The sequence below is a fragment of the Leptonychotes weddellii genome, chromosome 5, assembly GCF_054177405.1.
Source record: "Leptonychotes weddellii isolate Sample4059 chromosome 5, ASM5417740v2, whole genome shotgun sequence".
Taxonomy (NCBI): Eukaryota; Metazoa; Chordata; class Mammalia; order Carnivora; family Phocidae; genus Leptonychotes; species Leptonychotes weddellii.
The window spans coordinates 21,932,002-21,955,682 of record NC_138373.1 but is presented as its reverse complement, the minus strand read 5'-3'; the positions used below and the strand labels follow the sequence as shown (position 1 = coordinate 21,955,682).

Sequence of the window (23,681 nt, the reverse complement as noted above, 5' to 3'; positions counted from 1 at the left end):
CCAACCGCCGTTAAAATGTACAAGCTCTAGTTCCAAGAGACGTTGAAGTGCTTTAGTTACCAGTTTCCCACTTTGGCTGCTTAAATTTAAGTCCCAAACCTCTGCCGTGGGTTTTAAGTTTATCTGGTGAGTATTCTTTTCATAAAAAAAGATGTATTGCCTACGACCATTTCCAAAGGAGACGGACTCTAAACTCTGACTGCAAACCCAACAAGTTGAGACACTTAAACCCAGACAAAGGACTTTGGTTGTCAAGTCCCCAAAGTACTATAGAAAGTTCCTCATTTGCTGGGTAAGCTAACTTATTACCCTCATTTGTTCTGCAGTTTGCTGTTAACCAGGATTCCCCCATTCAAAATGCCACAGACTTAGCCTCCAGGCAAATCCAAAAGCCTCATAGTTATTCTGGGTGGTTTTGACAAGCTACCACACATCTTAAGTAAATAGTAAAGCCTTTATTTTTGTGTTAAGAACAGCATTTTGAAAATAAAACCTATCTGCCCATGCTTTACAACCTTTAAATTTGTAATATTTATATACAGTCATTTATGGTACACATTGATTGTCTTGAAATTTCTTTAACGATTTTTTTTTAATAAGTATGCAACAGTCAGCCAGGGGAGGATAAAGGTACATTATAAAACACACATTAATACATTTAATAAATATATATTATCTATCAAAAACGAGCTTTAGCTCTTTATCAATTAATAAAAAGCACCTGCTGAGAACTCTTGTAAGCTGGTATAATCATTGCATCATTGGATTATAAAAGCCACAACGCTCCCTTTCAGTTTGGGGTTCAGCTCAGCACTGGCCGGCCTGGAAGACCACTCCAAGTTTACCCTTGTTCGGTGGGCCCTGATGGAATCTGTGCTAAAAGGACGGGATCCCCAGATTTTCCCAGTTTGCCAATTCTCTGAGCTGATTCCCTCACTCCCCACCCTCCATATCCAGTGGAGAAATCCAGGATAGAATGACCATTTTCTATTAAAAGGGGGGACAAGCGTGGCTGTTATAGTCCCAGAGTGATTTTAATAACCAGACACAGAAAGTATTGTGCTTACAATTAGGTATTTTGATCACAGATGCTCTCCTTCAGGTCATTTTCCCTCAACAAGTGTTGTTTACATAAACAGAGGTGCCATTTGATTTTGTATTTAAAGTTTGCTCCGTGGGGGCAACTGGCGGCCACAGTCTCTTGGCAAAGAGGTCTCTTTGTACCCTTCAGGTGGAGTCATTAGAAAAATACCAGTTCTCTGCTCTCTGCCCTCACTCCCAACCTCTGCCCCATTGGGAGGGCATCCAGCCCACTCTCAACCTTAAAGCCAAAATAAAACAAAACCCAGAAGTGCAATAACGTATCAGAGATTTACAAAGGGAGGAGAAAAGGCCTCATTAAGTGAGGTTTCCCATGGCTCAAAGCTGGTTCCGTTTTTATGTTGGTGAAACGTTACTTTCCCCTTGTAGCCATTTATGCTGTGCTCACCTTATATGCCTGGACCACCAAGAACTGAGAGAGAAAACGATCAGGTGAATTGCTCCCTTCTGCAAGGGGGGGGGGGACTCTTGCAGACGGAATCACTGATGGGATCAGAGAGCTCCAAAGGACTCCAGAGAGCGGGGGTAAGCAACCATTTCCTGGCACGAGAATGTGTATTGCTGTCGTTTTTCATCGGACTAGACCGAGGTGTTTGTGGAGATTTCTGTATTTTCACAATCCTGGGTCTGCATGCAACCACCACCCCCATCCTCACCCTGGGTCCTAGCTTCTTTCCCTCTCTCTCCTCCCCAACACTCTCGGTTTCCGGTCCACCAATGACGCTCCTTGACAGAGGATTGGAATCTGATTCTCTAGAAGCAAGCACATGCTCTGGGCAGGGGTGGGGCTGTTTCCCAAAGGTCAGGTAGGGGTGGCATTCTGGTGCCATGCTTTTTCCTCCTCATGCGTGGCAACACAAGGAAATGCACTAGCTGGAAGGAAAACTTGGAGGAGGGCCACATAGGGATGGCCAAATTGGCTTGTTTACCCCATTGCTCTGCAAGGTTGCAGGGGGGAGGGGGACTGTGGCGAGGACGGGACACAGCAGAGACTAGGGCCTTGAGAAAAATCAGAAGGTTTATTAAAACAGCTCAGACATATTGGCTTATGAAGAGGTCAGTTTCCCCCCCCAACACCAACCTTTTTCATTTTCTTTAAAGGTTAAAGGCTTATGGGTTGTTTTATAGAAAAAGCAATATAGTCATTAGAGTATATGCCAAAGGACTCACCCTCATTTACACATTTCATGCCGTCAAGTTAAAACTCTTTGCATCACTGCTAGTGATTATGCTGGCCAAACAGTGCAGAGAACATGGGGCTTTGAATGGCCGAGATGTTCGAAATGCCAAATAACAAAGGAATGACTTGCTTAGGACAGATGGAAACCATGACAGAAACAATGGGCTTTGAAGAGAACCATTTTCATGGAACTTACAGAAGACCAAGTCAAACATGTCCCACATACCCTCCAAAAGCAGCAAGAACCCCTGGAGCGCTCTACCCGTCCCTGGAACTTGCACTCCGTCAGCGTCCCACACCCGAGAACTCACTGCATGCTAGGCAGCAGAGTGTGCTCTCCCCCTGGATGCCCTGCCACGTGACATCATCGTGGAGAATCGCTGTGGCATCTGCCTTCTGGCCTGCCAACCCGGGGGGGCTGTCAGCTGATGGCCCATCTGAGCTTTGGAAATGAACATGGGAATAAAACTGGGAGAGGGCTCGGGGGGAGCACAGCAAGAGCAGGACGAGGGAGAGCTCATCAAGGGAAAGAGGCTGCTGCCCCAAGCGGGAATATTACTCTGGCTCCCCCAAGGAGGGAGGCGGGCCTGCTTTTCTGCCGTAGACCTGCAGCAGGAGGCCCACAGAGGGAACAGTGGTGAGTCACCACTTTCTAAATGTGACGGTCACTTCACCTCCCAGAGAGCCTTCTCTTCATTGGCACATGCCAGGGTCCCTCCCCCAACCACTGGCTGTAAAGCTCATCCCGTGATGCGGCCGAGCCTCACCTTGGAATCACACCCACCACTCCTTAACTGCTCCTGACCCCCCTGAAATGTGCAAACCAATAGGCAAGCTGGTGGAAAAGTCCCCATTAGTCCTCCCAATGAAATAGTCATCTCCAAAAGGCCACCTGGGGTCCAGCACATGCTGGGGAGGGGCGATGGTGTGGGGACCCCCACAATCAACCAACACCAGCCAGGCCCACCGGCTGTGAATTTGGTTCTGTTCTACCCCCAGAGGATGAAACAGTCTTCCCAGCCACATTTTCGAGTGAGCCTAATACTATTTGCAATTAGCTTTGCTTTAGTTTGCAGGGATTGAGGTTGGTTTGGTATTACGTGTGTGCATGTGTGTGTGTGTGTGTGTGTGTGTGTCATTGGCAGGGGACGGGAGGGCAGTCGGTGTTAGCTTTTCAGTTCAGCAGTGTTCACATTTACACGAAATCCCCTTGTGTAGGATTTCTAGATCTCCTGGCTGTGAGGCAGCCTTGTTCGGCTACTGTTACTGATTTCTCCCTCAAGAAAGACACAGCCAGGGAATAAAATCGGTAAGAGAGATTCTTATTCTCTGGAACTTAAAGTCTTTCACCAGAGGTGTCTTCCAGTGTAACTTGGCGGAGCAGTTGGGATCTGGAAACAAGGATAACACACTAAGAACTTTGTGCTTTGCAAAGTCAACATCAGAAACCAATTCGTTAACAATGTGCCAGAGATAAATTATCTTGGTTTTTCCTAAGGGGCTGAATAATTCCCAAGAAAAGCGGCAACCACTGTGTGTGACACTGCTCTGTTCTTGGGAAGGCCGGGTCCCCTTTTCTGTAATCATGCACCCCAAATGAATGTCTCCTCACTCAGAAACCCACTTTGCTTTTTTCTAAGTCCAGGGTGTTTTTATACCCACTGGCCTTGAAGAGACCAGGAGGGCTTCAGAGTGACTGATGGGGCCATTTTCTAACATTATTTATTATAACCACAGGCCGAATGCTTTCGAGTCAGGCTTTTTCTTGGCACCGGACAATAAAACAGCCCAAGGGATGGCAGGGGGTTTTCAGAAAGCAAATCTGCGAGTCTATTTGTCTTTGAGCCTGTTCCAAACCAGTGCAAACCAATGCCTCGCATACCATTCAAAAGACCAGGAAAACCCAAATTCCCTCCAGAGATCAAAGACCATCCCCGACTTACATTAAAAAAAAGGAAAAGAAAAGAAAAAAAGCTCAGGTTGAGTTATGGAACTGGCACATGATATAGGAATGGAAGTCCAATTTACACGTGTAAACTGGCTTTATGCATTGTTTCTGAAAGAAGCATGTAGCTATGTTTGGAAATTAAATGTGGGAATGACAGTGTGTCTTTGGATTGCTGGAGAAACAAAATGATGTAATTGCACGGAGGCAAAATGTAAACAATGACAATTCTGCTGAAGGTCTGTTTGGCATCAGATAGTAAAACCTGTTTTTGTGGTCGCAGGAGAGAAATGATAATCACTCCAATTTCTTAAGACATCTTTTAGGGAGTGGAGGTGGGGGAACCTGGCACCCAGCTGGGTCACAGAGACGGGGTGGGGGGGCCAGGGGGGGTACGCTAGGTTGGGTGTTCACAAAATCTGCGGGGGTTTCACAACTCTGGGCTTTTCTTAAAAGTCACCTCCCAGAAAGGGGGGGTAGGCACCTTCTGCAATAATGAAAGCCAGAACTCACTGGGTACAAGAGCCCCAAGAAATAGGGACTCTTTCGAACGAATCCACAGATGGTTCACTAAGCATAGGTGGATCTTCCGTGTGTGGAGAAAGGGGGTAGAGAGGCAAAGAGAAATGGAAGCACTGCATGCATTCTAGCTGCAAGGGGTGTCCACTTGAGCCAGTGTATGTGCGGGGCCCGTAAGCAGCCTCCACAGAGCAGGATGCCCCCAGTGAAGCTGCCCCCAACACTGACCGCTCTTGGGCTTCCGGCCAAAACATCACCTCTTGATACTTACAGTCCCTCCATTGAGCACAACGGCCATCTCAGTGGGCTGATAGACATTGCTTCTAAACGGAGCGCTCGGTCTGTTTCCCAAGCTGCCATTGCGAAATCCCGCTGTTCGGAGAGCTGAGGGAGGTAGGAAGCAGCAACACAACACCAAAACAAAAAACAAAAAACAAACCCGAGATTTTGTTTTCTTCCCCTGCATCAACACCATGCTCCCGGCACACATTACCCCCTCACCCCCCACCCCTCCCCATTGTCACAAGCCAGATTCAAAACAAAAGTCACAATGGGGCTTTGTTCTCTGGCTCTCTTGGAGCATGACCCATCTCAGTGGGGTTGGGAAGTTTGTAGAATCCAGGGCGCTTGCTGCCGGGGTGGGGGGCAGGGTAGAGCCTCTACCCTGCCCCCCAGCCCCTGCAGGCCCTGGGAGGCCAGGAAGCACCTCTGCATCCCTCAAAGGTCTCCTCTCTCACCACATTCATGCCAAGTTCAACATTACACCGTTCAACACCTGTCACTGTTTCTGGATACAAAGAGGCAGACAACCCTAAGAATGTGGACATCAAGTACATGATAGAGGCCGTCCTCATGGGAAAGTGACGGGGAAGAGAACACAGGGACTCCAACCCCGTGGGGCAGGGTGTTTCTAAACAGGAAAAAAGGGACAGCTGTAGCAAAGACGGCAAAATACGTCAGCACTTTTTAACCTAAGAGAGGTGGGTAAATGGCGTTTCCTATTTGCTGTGTCCTTTGAGAGATCTAAATTTCTTTTTTTTGCAGAGAAAACCCGAATTCCACAAGACATGGAGGAGACGAATGCATATTGCTAAGTGCAAGCAGCCAGTCTGTAAGAGCTATATACCGTGTGACTCCAACTATGATATTCTGCGAGAGGCAAAAGGACAGAGAAAGTAAAGACTCAAGACTGTGGGGGAGAGAGGGCGGTGAGGAACAGGTGGAGAGCACAGTGCGTTTTTACGGCAGTGAAACTATTCTTTATGATACTATAATGATACATAGATGACATTACCCATCCATCCAAACTGCACAAACGGAAGAGTGCGCCTTAAAATGTAAATGGTGGACTTTAGTTAATAATAATGTATCAATATTGATTCACCAACTATAACAAATGTACCACTAATGCAAGCTGTTAATAATAGGGGCATGTGGGAACTCCCTTAATTCCTGCTCAATTTTTTCGGTAAAACTAAAATTGCTCTAAAAAATAGTCTATTAAAAGCCAATACGAATGTAGGAGCACTATGAAAACAAAAGTCCATCTCAGTTGTAACACAGACTCTATTATTTTCATTCTCGTTGAAGGCACTAATCTTGCTTTGCTGAGAAAAGCCTCACTTAAACTCTTCTCTGAAGAGGGGCACTTGGGTGGCTCAGTCGGTTAAGCCTCCAACTCCTGATTTCAGCTCAAGTCATGACCGATCACAGGGTCGTGGGATTGAGCCCCCCCCTGGAGCCCCGCATCGCATCGGGGGGGCTCCACACTCAGCAAGGAGTCTGCTTTATAGCATAATAGGTACTTTCCTTTTTTCCACTTTACACGGGGCACAGAGAGATTAAGTCACTAGCCCAAGGTCACACAGCTGGAAAGAGGCAGAACCAGCATTCAAAACCCAGGCAGAGAATCTGTGTTCTTAACCATCACACGATGCTGGCTTCAAATCCTGTTTTTAACCATCACAGTTACTTAGAAGCCACTTGAGTTTAAGTGACATTAGAGAGGGACAGCTCAGCCTGAGCCAGACCAAAGAAACAGGCATGGTCGGAATGAATGTCTCCAGACACAGGTACACCTCTTTTGCTTTAGCAGCTCCATCCAAGCCTTCAAGCAGCTAGTTATGCATGAGCTGAGCAAGGAGATACCTCTCCCAGGAAGGAGAGAAGGGGGAGCCAGGGAGGGGCACCAGGGGGCAGAAGAGGTAGTTCATGGGCTCTTACTAGTCTCAAGTCCTAGCCTACACCTGCTTGAAGAGAGAGAGCACCCTATAGCACTGCTTTCCTTATAATGCACAGACCTGGCCAGCTGTGGTGGGGGAATCTGACCCCAACACATTTTCCTCAAACAAACAAAGGCTCTACTCTATCGGCCATCTGTGGGTGCCTTGGCCCCAAGTGTTGGCTATGACCGCTTTCTACCCTGGCCTGAGGTTAGCATGTGATTTCAATCTGGCCAATTAGATCCAATCAGAGCCAACTCTGGGATTTTTGCTCAAGCATCCCGGGGAAGCGTTCCTCTTTTCCACTGGGACTCTGTGTAAGCCTAGAGTTGTCGGCTGCCATGATCCTAACAGGGCCAAGAGATGGAGGAAGATCAAATCTAGTCATCACCCGAGCCTCCTTGATCTAATGATTCCTGTAGCCAGATCTCCAGTATATTTGTTTTTTTGTTGTTGTTTTGTTTTTGCTTAAGCCAGTTCAAATCAGATTTTTTATTACTTGCAACTACAAGCGTCCCATCTAACACCCCATTCTGACCTGGGTCGGCTGTGAAAGGCAAGCAGGGCTCATCTGTAAGAGTGTCCCCACAGGAATCTAAGTTTTTAGGTTGAATGCCAGCCTTCTATCCAGACTCTGCAGGTGAGGCTAGATTGGCCCCCCCTTCAAAGCTGATTCAGGGCCTTGCACAGGGAAGCTAAGAGTCAGAATTTAAATAGCCCTTGGTCCTAATGAGATCTGAGAGCCCAAATCCCTTAAAAGAAAGAATGCTTGTCTTTATTGCTCCTTTGAAAGGTGAACATTTAATATGCCTCGTTAACACTTTCCAAGATGTGATCTGAGGTGCTACATCCTTTGGTGCATTTTAATCTTTTATCACATACCTCATGCCTTGGCTGATACTTATTAATAAGCAGGAGGCTGATGAAGTGGTATATACCTGGGATCTCATTCGGGGGAAGGCAATCTGGGAGCAGAAGCCACTGGGGCTTGACTGAGCCACAGGCCACCTGGGGAATGCCCTTCCCATCTCTTGAGGACGTCAGGGATTGACTCTCAAGGGAAGAGAGCCCAAAAGGCTGGCTGGCTAAAATGCAAAATAAAGAGAGCCAACTGTAACTCCTGGGCAAGGCCCTGGTGGGGCCTGGTTCCCTAAAATACAAGCTGGCTGAGGTCAGCATCAAAGATGACAAGAGTTGTTCCCAGAGTGGCAAGGGAACATGCCCAGGTGTTCCCCAGCCAGCAAAGCAAGGGTTTCTAGAACAACAATCCTAGCCAGGACTCCAATTTAGCCCATGTGAGCTTTCTAAGGGAATTGGCTTTGCCTGGGGCCCACCCTGCCTGGTCCTGTGTGAATTTTGGTGGGCACACATTTGGGATGATCCAAAACAGGGCTATTAAAACAAAGTCTGACAACATCCAAGGTGAGTGAAGAAATGGGGCTCTCATACAGTTATTAAGTGGGGGGGAGGGGGCGGGCAGTAAATTAGTTTAACTTTTAGGGGGCCATCTGGCAGTATATATCAAGATTTAAAGGTGCAGACTCTTTTATGCATGTCTAGGAATTTTTTTTTCTTTTGTCTTGCAAGAAGTTAATTGATCAAGGGCACAAAGATGAATGTTCACTGCAGCATTACTTATATGGAGAGCCAGAAACAAGTGGAATAGCCACCAGCTGGGGATCAGAAAAATAAATTATTGTGCCCAAGGAAAGCTCTGCATCATGAAAAGGATACTGCAGCTCTGCAGTCACTGACCTGGTACAATATTGGTTTAAGCAAACACACTACTTAGATCAGTGGCTACATCTTCAAATCACTCGGAGAGCTTAAGAAACCTAAACCCAAGCAGACTTAGCCAGAACGAGGGGTCAGGCACTGGTAATTTTTTTAAGCTGCCCAAGTGTACAGCTAGGTTAAGAACCAGTCTATGGGATTGTGTGTGTGAGAGAGAGAGAGGGAGGGAAGGAGAGAGACTTTGTGCTCACTGAGAGATGTCTGGCAAGATGGAAGCAAATAGCAGTAGCTGCTTTTGGGCAATGGGATTTTGAGCAATTTTTGTTATTTTTACTTGCTGAAACTTCTAGTGATTATTCTAGTTTTTGTCACCAAAATGGAATGATAAAACTGGTTTTATTTTGGAAAAGAAAGAGGGGACAGAAAGACAACTTCCTTGGCTTTGGAATGTGTCAGTGTGAAATAGATGGGGGTGGGGGGCACCTCTAGGGCCCCACCCCACCCCCATCACCCAGTGTGCTAGCCCTGGTACTGCTGTTTCTGACCTAGGTCCCAGACACCTTTGATCTCTGGATCTTATGTGGATAGGAAGGATTGGCTGCATTTTCACAAGAAAAAAATGCACGTAGTGGAAAACCAACTTCCCCCCTCCCTGCTCTTAGAGTGTGAGCTTAAACAAGTCAGCTGATACTCCTGGACCTCAGTTTCCTGCTCTATAAAATGGGACTGATAAACCCTGTCTCCTCAATGCACAAGTCATCCTAGTACATCATGAGCTCAGGGTCACTAAAGTGCTTTGAGGAGAGATGAGTAATTCTGTGGTAGACGAATCAAGCATTGGGGCTCTGGAACCAGCCTGCGTGGGCTCAAACCCTGGCTCTACCTCTTAGGCAAGACACATAGCCTTTCTGTGCCTCAGTTTACTGTCTGCAAAATGGACTTCAATGGGTTATTGTAGGGATTAAACGAGATTAGCCACTAAAATGCTCAGAATGGTAACTGGCCCACGGTAAGCACCTACTAAGGGTTAGCCATCCCTACTTTTGAAGACCTTACTACTTGGGTCGCTCTAGCATCCCCATTTTTCACTCCAAGTAAACCAGACCATCAGGTTCAATAACACTGATTCTTAGCCTTCTGGAGGTCACAGACGGCTTTGAGCATTTGACAAAGTGATAGATAGAAATTCCCCAATGAACGTACAAAAGTGCACATCCATTTCAGAAGTTCCCACTACTTTTGAGGTCCCGGGGAAGTCCATGGGTCTCATATAAAGAGTATCCTGTTCCAGAAGGACCCAGGGAAGAGGTGGTTCCACCAGACCCGAGGAACCAGCCAGGCTCCTGACCTCTGCTCATGATCTTCCCTGGAGGGCCCTCTGGGCTCCCAGTGATGATCCCCATCCTGACCCCCACCTTGTCCTGGCAACACGAGTGGACACTCATTCCCGCTAAATCCTTTGACAAACATGGGCTTGCTGGTCTGGGGCTTTCTAGTAAGATTGAAACAGCTCTGTTAAAAGACCACACCAGGGTTTCTAGCCCTATCCACGGGTGGGGCTATTGGTGTTCCCTCCTGTGGGTCTGGTGGGGAGCCGGAGGCGCAAAGGAAACTGGGCAGGTGGGGAGGGCTCTGGGTGACCTTCGAGGATCTGATGGCTCGACGTGCTTCCCCCCGTCTGCAAGGGACAGACAGGATGCACTCAGGCATCAACCCCCCAAGGCTGACTCTGCAGTCATGACCCCCCGGTGAACACTGCCCAGCTGCCTGGGTAAGCAGCACTGAAAAGGGGAGCATGGCCATCTGGAAATGGGCCACCTCCTAGCTTTACGTCCTTGGCAAGTTACCGAACCTCTCAGAGTCTCCATTTATTCATCTCTAAGATGGGGATAACAACAGGACCGCCTCACCGGGTGCAGCAAGGGAGGTTAAGGACTCAGAATAGTACCTGGCACACAGTTAATGCTCAGGAAGCAGTGAGTACACCAGGCAATCAGTACCACCACCTCCTCCTCTACCGCTACTGTTAACGTATTATTATTATTATTACAGCTCCTAATCAATCCTCAGGCAACTGAGAAAAGGCAACTTTACTGAATCTCAAGTGCTGGGAACCTAGCGACTCACTTGAAGTAATGACTCGGACAGATACTTGGGAAGCATCCGCCGCAGGGGCTCTGAGTGCCTGCACCACATCCTCCAGGCTCACCTCCGAATCCCGCTGCAGGGGTGATGGACAGCCCTGGGTACCCAGCCAGCCTCCACCTCTAGTGCCCACCAAACCTCTCAGAAGCCAGCGGTACTTACTTAGCCAGAGTAATGGGGAACGTGGCAATGGGAGTGGGAGACAGAGGACATACGTGACGGTGGGCAACGGAGGAGTTGGCGGCAAATGCTGCAGGCTCCCCTGATTTGGAAGGTCAAGTCTGAGGCTCGTTCTGCATGCATCCCTGTCAGGACCGAGCCCCAGCTGCCCACAGCGGGGAACAGCTCATTGATGTACTTGTCTGGTTGCTTCCGCCTTCCTGGTCTCATTACCCACCCCCCACCTCTCCCTTGCAGGGAACACCTCCCGGGTAAGTCAGCTGTACCCAAGTCTCAGGCTCTGCTTTCAGGGGAACCCAACCAAGACACACATCCAGCATGCCAGGTCATGGGGGAGACCCCGAGGATGTCACTTCTAGAGGTACATTCTCTCATTATTTCTGTTTTACAGATGGGAAAAACTCAGGCTCAGAGAGGTAAAGCAATTTGCTCAAAGCCACACGTCTGGGAAGAACAGAGGGCAGGACTTGAATCCAGGCCTCTGACTCCAGGGACCAATTCATATACTCCTGAATGAAGGTGGGGAGGAGATGCAAGCATTGCCCCCAGTAGCCCCTGCATCCATCTAGCACCTGCACTACAAACTCAAACACTTCCAGGTAGCCAGGGAATTAATGTTAGTATGTTCCAGCAGCTGGGTGAGGGAGCAATAGGGAGTGGTGGGGAATGTGGTAAACACAAAATGGATCCCCATCTAAAGGAACGGCCACTTGGGCTGCTTCCATAATTTGGCTAAATAATGCTGCAGTAACCACAGGGGTGTCTATATCCCTTCGAATTAATGTTCATTTTCTTTGGGTAAATAGCCAGGAATGCAATCCAGTTACTGGATCATAGGGTAGTTCTATTTTTAACTTTTTAAAAAGATTTTATTTATTTATTTGAGAGAGAGCAGGGGAGGGGCAGAAGGGGAGGGAGACACAGACTCTCCACTGAGCAAGGAGCCCCACATAGGACTCGATCCCAGGACCCTGAGATCACAACCCCAGCCAAAGGCAGACACGCAACTGACTGAGCCACCCAGGTGCCCCTATTTTTAATTTTTTGAGGAACCTCCATACTGTCCTGCACAGTGGCAGCTCAAATGTCCATCAACAGATGAATATCGGATAAAGAAGATGTAGTATATATATTATGGAATATTATTCAGCCATAAAAAAGAACGAAATCTTGCCATTTGCAACTCTCTGCAGAGTAGAATGCTAACAGAAATAAGCCAGTCGGAGAAAGACAAACACCGTATGATTTCACTCGTATGTGTAATTTAAGAAACAAAACAAACAAAGCAGGCGGGAGGAGAGAGACAAACGAAAAAACATTCTTAACTAGAGAGCAGATGGTTACCAGAGAGGAGGTTGGGGGTTGGGGGTAGGGGGGATGGGTGAAATAGGTGAAGGGGATCAACAGTCCACTAATCCTGATGAGCACTGAGTAATATATGGAGCAGTTGAATCACTACATTGTACCCCTGAAACTAATATAACACTGTATGTTAACTACACTGGAATGAAAATGACAACAAACAAACAAAGGAGCAGCCCCAACTCCTGAGAGGTAGAACCTTCCAGCATACACTGGTTCAGATCAGCTCCAGACAGCGACTGCCAGGTGGGAATGTCAACCCAGCACTGCCAGAGCTGACTTTGCCAAAGGGGTGCGAAACCTGGATTTTGCTTTTAAATTAGTTGGCAAAGGATGGGGGAAAATGCCGAATAAAAATCCATCTCTGGGCCACTTGAAGTACCAGGGGGGCCAATGTTTGCCGGCTCCCATCTGCCAGGACTGCCCCGGGGACCACCCATCCCCACTAGAGAGGGAGAAGGGAGTCCTTTGGGGGCAAATGGGCCCAGAGCCTAACCCCGCAGGGTGGCGACCCCTTTTACCTGCATTGTGTTCGTCCATCGAGAAGGCCTTGTTCTCCATGTAGGTGCGTGGCAGTGGCACGTCCTCCTCAAACGCCGTCTCCCGCATCCTGGGCTGCGAGGTGTCGAAGTAGTTGGGCGTGTTCTCCTGCGGGGCTGGCAGAATGGTGCAGTGGATCTCCGGGATGGCGTGGAAGATGACGAAGACCCAGCCGCTGGCCACCAGGGTGATGGCCAAGGTGGGGTCGCCCCAGGCGTCTCCCTGCCGCAGCTCGGCGTTGCCAAAGAGGTACATGGTCATCCAGGCCACCCAGATGAGCACGGAGAGGAATGCCGTGACCAGGACGCAGGCCCCGTTCTGCTTCCACTTCTTGAACTTGCCGCACAGCGTGAAGAGCGCCAGCCCCAGGGCGGCCACGAGCAGTACCATGTCGTAGATGAGGGCCATTACGAAGTCCATGGGCTCGTAGGCGCAGGCTGGCTTGGCGTCGCGCAGCACGGTCAGCACCAGCCACTCGATGGCGATGATGACCTGCACAAGCATCAGGCACAGCGCCACGCCCACCAGCTGCCAGCCGGAGGGGCTCTTGCCGTGGCGCACCAGCCTCCGCACGCGCCACGCCTGGCTCAGCAGGCAGGAGAAGCAGAGCGCGAAGAGGACGCCCCAGAGGAACCGGCGGACCGCGCAGATAGTCTCGTCTTCCCGGATGATGAAGGCGAACGTCAGCCCGAAGAGGCCCAGGGTCCCCAGGAGGAAGAGGAAGTGGAGGCCCACGGGGTCCTTCTTCTCCTTGTCCTTGATAAATGGCAGCCGCACCAGCAGGATGAGCATCAGGAGCAGCGTGATCAGGGCGCCCGCCCCAGCCACCGCCTCCACCACGATGCCCCAGATGGTGTCCAGGTCGCAGAGGGACACGTACTGAGGGAGGAGATCCAGTCCACAGCCCCGGGACGTGCTGGCATTCTCAGAAGCCCCGGAGGCGATCATGAAGAGTAGGAGGAAGGCGAGCACGTGGTGGGTTTTCATCTTTCTCTCTGACGCCGGAAAGGTTCCAGAATATTGAGGACGGGGGAGATGTTTGGAGGGAGAAAAAGACCAGTTCACTGTAAGATTCCCACTTTCCTGACTTCTTTTAAGACCCACCTCATTTCGAACCTACTGGCCCATGAGGCACCTTTGACGGGTCAGAAAAAGGCAGCCCTTTCTCCAGAAGGCACAGCCCCTGGGCGGGGGTGGGGGAGTACAGGACCCTGATTCCAGCTCCCACCTGCAGCCTTGATCCTGCACAGTGAACACTCATGAATCATCATCGCTAGTGGCTGAAGAGGGTGAGAGAGATCCACCCTCTCTGTATACTCTTTTCTACTCTTTGATTTTTATATTCTGTGCTATGTCTGACCTCTTCAAAAATAAGGGAATGAAAACAAAACTTTGAAGAGACAGCCATGAGCCCAGCACTGTGCTGAGAATGGTACGCACTGCCTCTTTTCAGTCTCTCAATGGTAACGGCTTAATATTTACCCACGCCTCACTCTAAGCCAGGCACTGGGCACATCCAGTCCTTACACTGGTGACAAAACAAGGTCTCCAGGAGGTTAGGACACTTGCCCAAGGTCATACCACCCGGTTCCTAGAAGCGTGCCCTCATTTCCAAACACAGTGTATCCAAAATGAACTAGCATCCTGGGTTTCCCCTTTCCCTCGCCCCTCAGACCTCCCCCAAAGGTCTCCAGAGAACCCATCCTCACTGCACCCCTGTCTGTCTCTCCCCCGTCTCCCTCCCTGCAGGATTCCCCTCAGTGCTCCTTCGGGCCCCCATGAAAGCTGGGCTCCACACAGCAACCATGGCAGACGGGCTTAACCCAAGTCCCATATTGCCCCCCTGCTCCCTCTGCTTAAACGCCCCCAACCCATTGCTGTAAAACTGCTCCTCACCCCCACCTCCTGTCACCCTCTCAGACCTTGGCCAAGGTCACAGCCCCATTCCTCTTCACCAGAGCCTCTTATTCTACTTCTTTCTTTGCTCTAATTGTCTGTCTTTTTTTTTTTCCTTGCCTGTTTACTTTGTTTCTCGCATTCCCTTCTTGCTCTTTTCCCTGTCTTTCTCCGCTGCAAGATGCAGGAGGACAGGGACACTGTCTGGTTCATCGGGGTAGACCAGGGCTTCTCACCTTGGTATCGTTGACATTGCGGGTCTGACTCTTCTTGGCTGTCCTGTGCACAGTAGGCTACTCAGCAGTACCCAATGGCCTCTATCCCCTAGATGCCCGGAGCACACCCACTCCCCCCAACCCAAAAATCTTTCGACACTGCCGAATGTCCCCTGTGGGGGTGGGGACGCAAAAAATCGCCAAGATGACACCACTCGCGTGGACTCAAGCACCAGCACACCGTGCTCGCACAAAGGTGATGCTTGGTGGATGTCGAATGAGTGAGAGGCTCGTTCACCGGGACTCTTTCCTCTGCCCCTACTGCCACCAGCTCTTAACTTTTGAACGGAGCCTGCCCTTCAGAAAGCTCCAGCCTACACAGCTCGGCTCTCAGGCCTGTTTCCAGGCGCCTCAAGCTGGCCCTGCTGCCTTGGCTCCACCCGTGTGTGAGGCCGCAGCCAGCCACATCCAGGCAGCTCCCGTGCCTCCCTGGGGCTTCCCTAAGTAAATGCAGTATCGACCACCTCTCTCTCTCCCTCTCTGCTCCTTTATGGGGTTCCGGGAGCAGCTCTGATCCTGCCTTGGCTGTGAAGCCATTGACTGGGATAAATTATTGATGCCGCCAAATGAGAAGGAGCCTGGTGCTGCAAGGGATGTCACCTCTGCCTCTCGATGAGAGAAAGGCAGGGTCAGAGCAGAAGGCATCTGGCAAGAGGTGCTTCTTAAACATGCACCCCAGCATTCCACTCAAGCAAATTCGGGGTGAGGATGCAGCCCAGATGTTGGCCCTCAAGACTCATGGTTCAGCCACGATTCATCCAGCCAATAAACTTCCCTTTTTTGGATTAGGCCAGTCTGAGCTGGGTTTGTGTTACTTGCCAACAAAGAAGTTCTAGGACTCCTCCCACATCATGTGGCCCCCCTTCTTCCAGGAAGTCCTCCCTACCCAATGTCTAGGCATGTGGATACAACCAAGGGTGGCCAGGAGCTTTAGTGGGATCCAGTTGTCTCTAGTGGATCATCATCATTGTTAAGGATGCCCAGGAGGTGAACAGCCACCCCACTCTACAGAACAATGCCTAGGATGATCATGAGGGCTGATCACTGCCTCACAGGATGAAGCTGAGTCTGGCTCATCTAGGATTGCTGGGGGGTTCAGAATTGCCCTCCAGAGTTTTCTACGACTGCCAGAGGAACCATGACAACAACTAACCCGTAGTGCTCACCACGCTGCAGGCACACTTTTATGTACTTCACATATACTAACTCCTTATAATCTGCACAATGACACCATGAGGCCATTACTACTACCATCTCTGTTTTAAAGGAAATAAAACATGGAGGTCAGCTGGCTTGTTGGAGGTCACACAGCTAGAAAGTGGTAGAACCAGGCGGCAAACAACTGTACTCTTGTTACTTGGGCTCTTACTACAGACCTGGGCTCTAGAAATGTCACCTGGTAAGTGAGCCCTTTGCTGGCCAGTCTCTCCTGTCCCCCATTATGCTCTACACCAGTCCTTCTGATTTTTGTTTTTGTAGCATGTGCCACAATTTCCAAATATTTTATTACCCTCTGGGTGTGCTCCCCCCTCTCCCAGGTCCAGGGCTTTGTCTGTCTGGTTCTTCACTGACTCACTAGCACCTGCCAGTCGCGCAGGGCTCACAGCCCAGCTGCCGAACCAGATGAATTGGTAAAAGTGGTCTCGACCCTCATGTTACCCCAGCAGGACAGGTGTGCTCATTGCTGTCTTACAGAGGAAAGAACAGACGGCCGGAAAGGTTCGAGTCAAAGTTTGATCCTCAGACGGCAGCAGTGTGACCCGGGAGCTCTCTGGAAATGCAGACTCTCGGGGGGGGGGGGGGCTAGCCCCCTCCGTTTCAACAAGCCCGGCAAGCAAGCCCCAAGTGCGCGCAGATGCTTGGCCACACCGAGGTGTGAGAAGCTCGGACCTGTGCAGCCGGGGAAGCCAGGAGCCACGGCCCCCCGGACGTTCTGCCTCACCAACCCTGCCAGAGCCAAGCAGGTGGCACCCACTTGGCAGGTAAGCCCCATCCTGCCGCATCAGCCACTTGGTGCTTCCTCCCACCAAAAGAGCAGTTCTCCAGGAATCCCAAACTGAACAAGGCAAGATTAGAGGTTTCAAGTCAGCCGCAGGCAAGGCTGATCGGGACGGGATGAATATATGGCAACAAACCCATGGGATGTAGGCGTGCGGCTCCTCAAAAGGAGGAACGAACAAATGTGAACGAATGCACAAGCCTCAGCTCACATACTAATTACCTCTGCTGCCAGGCAGCCTCCCAGAAATGTGACTCATTCAGAGGCTCTTAAATACACGATCTTTCTCTCTCTCTCTCTCTCACACACACACACACACTCTCTCTCTCTCTCTGTCCACCCCGCCCCCGACCCGCAGAGGGGCCAGAAGCCTCCGGCAGGTGGTGGAACACCACACTCCATTTCTCCACGAGCTGGGGCCTATAGAGGCTGGAAAGAATGCAGGCAAGGTTCCTTGTGTGAGGACAGTGCTGCCTGCCTGAAGGCCACAGGCCGGGCTAGCAGCAGGGCGAACTTCCGACAGAGATCTTCCGGTTTCAAGTTCTGCCCCTGCCACCTGCTAGTACCTTGTGACCCTGGACAAACTGATTTTACCCTTCTGGCCTCAGTGTCCTCCTCTGCAAAACTAGGGGTGTTAACGGTACCCATCCTGTGGGGTTGACACAGGTAAGCACTTACATAAACTGTCTGCTCAATAAATAGAAATGATTGGCAAATACTCCCTCGTCAGAGGTTATGAACTTTGCTGACTGCTTTTCCGGGGGAGCAGTTGCCGTGGAGATGGGGTGGGAAAGGGGCTCCCCCCACCCCGGTGTTTGTCCATCACTGGTTTCCAGCCTCCTCCATCACACCAGGCAAAGCGGTCCCTGAGGTGGTATGAATGGGAGATGCCTTTGGTGGTGGTCTGCCCTGGGAACCTCTAAACTCACCTGATCCCCAAAGCAGGTGCTCTAAGCGGAAGCCTCACTGTGAAGGTGGTTTGCCCATGGGAAACCCAGGCCAGCCTGGGAGCCCTGAAACCGGGTCTCTCTGTCAAGAAGTCAGAGGGAGGACACCCAGAGACCAGACACTGGCCATTCTCTTGGGAAATAAGCGTCCCCATCCACCCACTTCCCATATGAAGAGGTACAAGATATGGGGGAGATGCTAGAACATGGAAGGGAAAGAAAAAAAATGAGCAGGCGGGGAGGGGATTTTCCTACTCCTGGGCATAGTCAGTAGATCGGTACCTGGGTGAATGCCTGGCACAGAATTTATACTTTCATCAGTCTCCTCTAGAGTGGAGGCCCTCAGTGGGAGTGAAGCCAGACAGACCTAACGATGTGACATGGGGCATTACTTAACCTCTCTGACCCTCGGTCTCTTCCTCTATAAAAGATAAAGATAGTGCTGCCTTCACAAAGCTGGTGTGAAAAGTACATGAAAAATACTGTGCAAGGTGCTTGGCCCACAGGGAATACAGGATCCCTGCTTATTAAAAAGACAATCATGATTCCATCGTCCTTCCTGTTGGGAAAATGAGAGGTGAGGCAACTTGGCCAGAGGCTTAGTGGAATTCGCAGGCCAAGCTGGACTAGAACTCATTTCTCCCAACTCCTGACCTGAGGCCTTTACACTGCACCTCTGGTTTGAGCCCTCATCCCATGCCTGGCAGGCGGCCAGGATTAGGCTGTGGAGGCAGTCTCCCCTCCCCACGCACCCCAGCATTACACTCTGTCCCAGCCCACTCCGTTATAGCCCATGGTGCATTTCCTGCTCTGGGAGATTAAACTGTTACAAGGTTTCCTGACATTAAGCTCTTTCCCAGACCCACAATCTCACCCTCTGATATCTTTTCCAAGTTACACCATCTCATAATCTTCATTTCCTAATGTTGCCCAGACCACCAGCCTATTTGCGGGCTCTTGAATTTAATAACCCTCCTAGGTTAGTAAACAGGGTTGCCAGAACACAAGCCTCATGATCCATGAATATGCAAAGTAGCTCCAATCCTGTAAATAAAAGCAATCATTTAAATGCAAATTGCATCCTTGGCTGTCCGTTCAGGGATGGATGGTTCCTCTTGGGCAGTAATTCGGAGAAGAAAATGTGACTAACACAGAACCCCCAGGAAGCTCTGCGTGAGTGCTTATGGGGCCAAGGGCTCTGGGTGGGGGCCACTTAAGGTGGACAAGAACTGCCTCAAAGTGGAGAGTGAATTTTAAAACCCTAGCCGCTCCCCAAGTGGGTTCACAGGACAGGACAGGCTCAAGACGGTCCCCACCGGCCAGACGGAGCCCCTCAGAGGCTCCCGGCGCCTCGCCATCCCCAGAGGCAGAATGAAAGGGGAGCTGCTTTCCATCTCCGTGTTGAGGTCAGGGGAGCTTTTAAAAAATCAGATCCCTTGGCTTCCTAATCAAAACCCTCCAAGGGTTCACTGGCCCATGGAGAATAAAACCTAAACTCCTTTCCATGGCCCAAAAGATTGTGCTCTGGCTGGTCCCTACCATCCTCTCTCCCACCCACCCCCTCCACATCTGCCTCCGAGCTCCAGCCACAATGGCCTTTGTTCAGTGCTAAACTCATTCCCACCTCCAAGCCTTTGCATTTACAGTGCTCTCTGCCTGCACAGTGGTCCCCCAAGATCTCCCAGAGGTGGGCCCTCCATCTTGCCAGGCTCGACAAAAATGTCACTCCTGAGAACCGTCTTCCCCACATACACAAACCCTCATCACTTTATTTAACATCTTCCTGTTTTATTTTCCTGGCAGCCCTTACCCCAATTAGAAGTTCCATTTACTTACTTATTTAGCTATTTATTTGTTCACCCACCTGGCCAGTGCCCTGAGAGCCGGGGCTTGTCCATTCTCTACACTGTAGTGCCCCAGCCCCAGATCTCTAGCTGGTACATTTACTGAAAGAACAAATTAAGCAATAAGGGTTTGAAGCTTCTCTTTCTAACAACACTGCTTGTCCTGCTGCCTGCCCCAAATGGCGATTCCTTTTCCTTTCCATTTGTCTCCTTCTCAACTCAGCTGACCCCTTTTCAGACTTAGAGCAGGGAACAGATAGAAAACCCTTCACTCCAGTCTACAAACAAAACTGGCCTCGTGGAGGGCTCCCAACCAACAGATGATGATTTGCATTCTATTTACATGCTATTTGCATGCAGCTTCACGGGAAGTCCCAATCCACCGAAACCCCCCACCCCACCGAGGAAACTTCTGAATCAAGGGTCCTTGGCTGAAGTTCCGTGGCTTTTGTGCCAGGTCCTTCCCTCACTTTTCCCCTCACTTCTCTTGTCTTTTCGAGGACCCCCAGTTCCTCCTGGGCGCTGTTCAAGTGCCCCCCATCCTGGCGCAGTTGGGTAGCCAATGTGGCGCGTGGGCCGGGGCCCCAGACAGGACGCCGCTGCCCGCCACACTCCAGGGGCCTTTGTCCGCGCTCCAAGGAGCCGCCCCCTTAGCGAACGGGGGACGAGTTGGGAGGGGGTTGACTGGCTAGGCCTGGGTGTGACAGAGCGAGAGGCAGGGAACGAACTCGCGAGCTGTGCTGGGGCCGTCCTCTGTGGCAAGGTCGGCGCCCCGCTGCCCGGATGGCTAACTAGCTCCCCCGGGCCCAGGCCCCGTGCGGGCGGGAGGGATCCCGGGATGTGCGGGGCTGGGAGCCCGTGTCCTCCAAGGACAGCGAACGCACCACAGCACACGGCTAGTCCTCAGCCCCAGCCTGGTCGGAATAGAAACGCCAACCCCCCGCCATTGTATGCAGCCGTCTCTCGTTTGTCCCTCAGCCCCAGGTCTCAGCTCTGCCTCTTTTCCTCCCGCAGTGTTCCCCCCTTGTCCCGTAGTGCGCAGGCACCGCCGGTTGCGAGCCTGGCCCCCGGTCCCTGCGGCAGGTGCGGCCGCTCACCCCCAAAGCCTGGTCCTTATAACCGCAGCTCCGTCTACCCTGCGGTCAGCCCCCACGGGCTGAGCACGCGGCCCCGGGACCTGCCCGCGGCTCCCCTCCCACGACGAGTCACTCGGGTACGGCTGGACTCCCGCACACTACTCCCAGCTGTCCTTTACCTGCGATCAGAGACTTGGATCTCCACCTGGTCCGGGTACACAGCACTCTCTCCTCCTCCACCCCCCACCCCCGGCATAAAGGTCTCCAGACCTCCCCTCCCCCCGCCCCGCCCTCTGCAGCTCCTCTCCGGCCTCACTGTGGTTCGCCCCCTCCCCGATTCCCCATCTTCCTCAGCAGACTAACCCCCCCGGGGGGCTTAGAGGGGCACAAGAAGCAGACTCCCCAGTTCTCCGAAGTCCACGGCGGGAAAAGTTTCTGGGGTCCTAGCAGCGCCCTCCACCCCATCGGCGCGCCTCGCACTCACCGACCCCCGCGGCCTCGCAGCGCCGACGCTCCTGCTGGTTCTCGGCCTCAAGTCACATCTCTGCAGCGCGGCCGCGGCCCCCGCCCCGCGCGCACCCGCCCGCCCGCCGGTCCTATCTCACTGCATCGCCCTCGCGAGCCGCTGCCGCGCGAGGCGCCCCCTGGCCCGGCCCGCTTTGCTGCAGCCGCGGCGGCCCCGCCCTTCTAGCCGGCCCGCCCCCTCCGGCCCCGCCCCCCGGGGCATCCAGCTCCGCCCCTGGCTCCTGCCCCCCAGGCTGCTCCTCGCTGAACCCAGGGCCAACGGCTCTGCGTCTCTCCATCTTCACCAGCGCAAGCCCCTAGCTCCTTGCCCGGAGCGCTGAGACGACCTCCTTCCACGGTCCCAGGTTTGGAGACACGCCCTCCACATCCACAGTGCACCCATAAGCAGTCCAGACGCACCGGACATATACCCAAGTTGATTCATTTGCAGGAACACACACACACAGGGATACTCCCACGAGTGTCCTAGTACAGGGGCTTTTTTCCGCCCATGACACTCTCCAACGTGGGTTCACAAACAGTAACTTCCCCTCAACGGACAAGCATCAGGCCCTCGACACGGATCCCGCCGCGCGCGTTCCGAAGGATCCCAACCCGCGCGGCTTGGTATCCTCTAGCGGGCGTCCGCCTGGGCACACTCCATTCCCCCCACCCCGCCCCAACTTGTCCTTGTCCCTTTGCGCACATTGCTCAACCCTTGAGTCCTTGACTACCCCAAACATGCACGTTCACAGGGTGCACCCCTCACTTAGGTCCTTACGCAGGATGTCCACCACCAACGCTGCACACATCACCCACGTACACACACGTCCACCACTCCCCCCGGCGGCACACACCCAGCGGTCCGGGGGACCACTGGCTCCGCAGACGCTCAGGGCACAGTCGGGATGCACGCCCGCGGGACGGCCGCAGCAGCGGCTTGAAGGAGGGGTCCCAGACAGCCTCGCTCCTCGCCACTGAGTCGGGCTTCTGATCCACCAGGCTGTCCGAGATCAGCATTGCCCAGATGGGGCCTGGGGGCTGCGGTCCAGCACACCCACGGGGTTGGTTCCCTCGGTGACTTTCAGACGTTCAAGCTCCCCCCCAAACCCAGAACACTGAGGACCCACCACTCTGGTTTCTCAGAGTGAGACCACCTCCCTCCTCCCCCATTCCGGTCCTACAAGAGAGGACAGGGAGGTGACCCCTGCTCCCTACCTCCCTGCAGTGGGGTGGGGATAAGGAGGCAGGAAGGTGGGCTGCAGAATAAGAATAATATTCCCTTCTGGGGGTAGTTGTATGCACTGATCTTTGATGACCACAGACCTTTCAGATTATTTTCATCACTTCCCGCGAGCCTCCGGCCCCTCAGTTCTTGCCCACACAAGCCGATTTTCTCCTGGTCAGGCCACGTACACACCTCCGCGAACGGAAAAATGGAAGGGAAAGGCAGAACAATTTTCCTGTTTTATTTGCCGACGTATCCTCAACGCCTAAGAACAATGCCTGGCATACAGTAGGCGATCATTATTTACGGGAAGACCCCTCTTCAGCGTTCCCGCCGGACTGCGTAATTGGAAAATGGATAGGCATTGCCACCTGGTGGTATCCAGTGGAACTGACGCCGAGATCCTTTCCTGTGTAAACGTGGGTAAGTTCACTTTTCTAAGCGTCAGTTTCTTGCAAATTGCAAAATGAAGATAACTTTAGGAGTACATGCCTACTGGGGTTGTTGTGAAGGTTAAACACATGACAAATGTAAAGTGATTTATGTAGAGTCTCGCACGTGGAGATATATATATATATCTAGTACAGGGGCTTTTTTCCGCTGTGGAAAAAAGTAGATTTTCGAAGTTCTCACCTCACCAAAAAAACTGTAACTATCTGAGGTGATGGATGCCTTAACCAACCTTATTGTGTAATCATTTTATAATAGATACATATATCAAATCATTACATTGATACCTTAAACTTGCACAATATTATATGTCAGTTGTATATCAATAAAGATCGAGGAAAAAAATTGTGTGGAGGGAGGACTGGGTGGGTTTGACAAGATTTTTTTTTTTTAAGATTTTATTTATTTATTTGACAGAGAGAGAGTGAGAGAAGGGAACACAAGCAACAGGAGTATGAGAGGGAGAAGCAGGCTTCCTGCCGAGCAGAGAGCCTGATGCAGGGAGCCTGATGCAGGGAGCCGGATGCAGGGAGC

At 51.5% G+C, this 23,681-nt stretch overlaps 1 protein-coding gene across 3 annotated transcripts; it reads right to left on the bottom strand.

Moving 5' to 3' along the window:
* Positions 1-435: 435 nt before the first annotated feature.
* Positions 436-21,601, bottom strand: GPRC5B (G protein-coupled receptor class C group 5 member B). 3 transcript variants are annotated; one of them, XM_006744917.3, is made up of 4 exons: positions 21,450-21,601; positions 12,910-13,923; positions 5,017-5,129; positions 436-3,672 (listed from the first exon to the last, which is right to left on the bottom strand). In XM_006744917.3, exons 2-4 carry the CDS (start codon positions 13,913-13,915, stop codon positions 3,628-3,630), a joined length of 1,164 nt encoding a protein of 387 aa, XP_006744980.1. In that variant the 5' UTR covers positions 13,916-13,923; positions 21,450-21,601; the 3' UTR covers positions 436-3,627. The 3 variants fall into 3 exon arrangements, with proteins under 3 accessions (XP_006744980.1, XP_030896723.1, XP_030896722.1); XM_031040863.2 differs by lacking the exon at positions 21,450-21,601 and adding an exon at positions 21,145-21,198; XM_031040862.2 differs by lacking the exon at positions 21,450-21,601 and adding an exon at positions 15,061-19,545.
* Between the last annotated feature and the right edge of the window lie 2,080 nt (positions 21,602-23,681).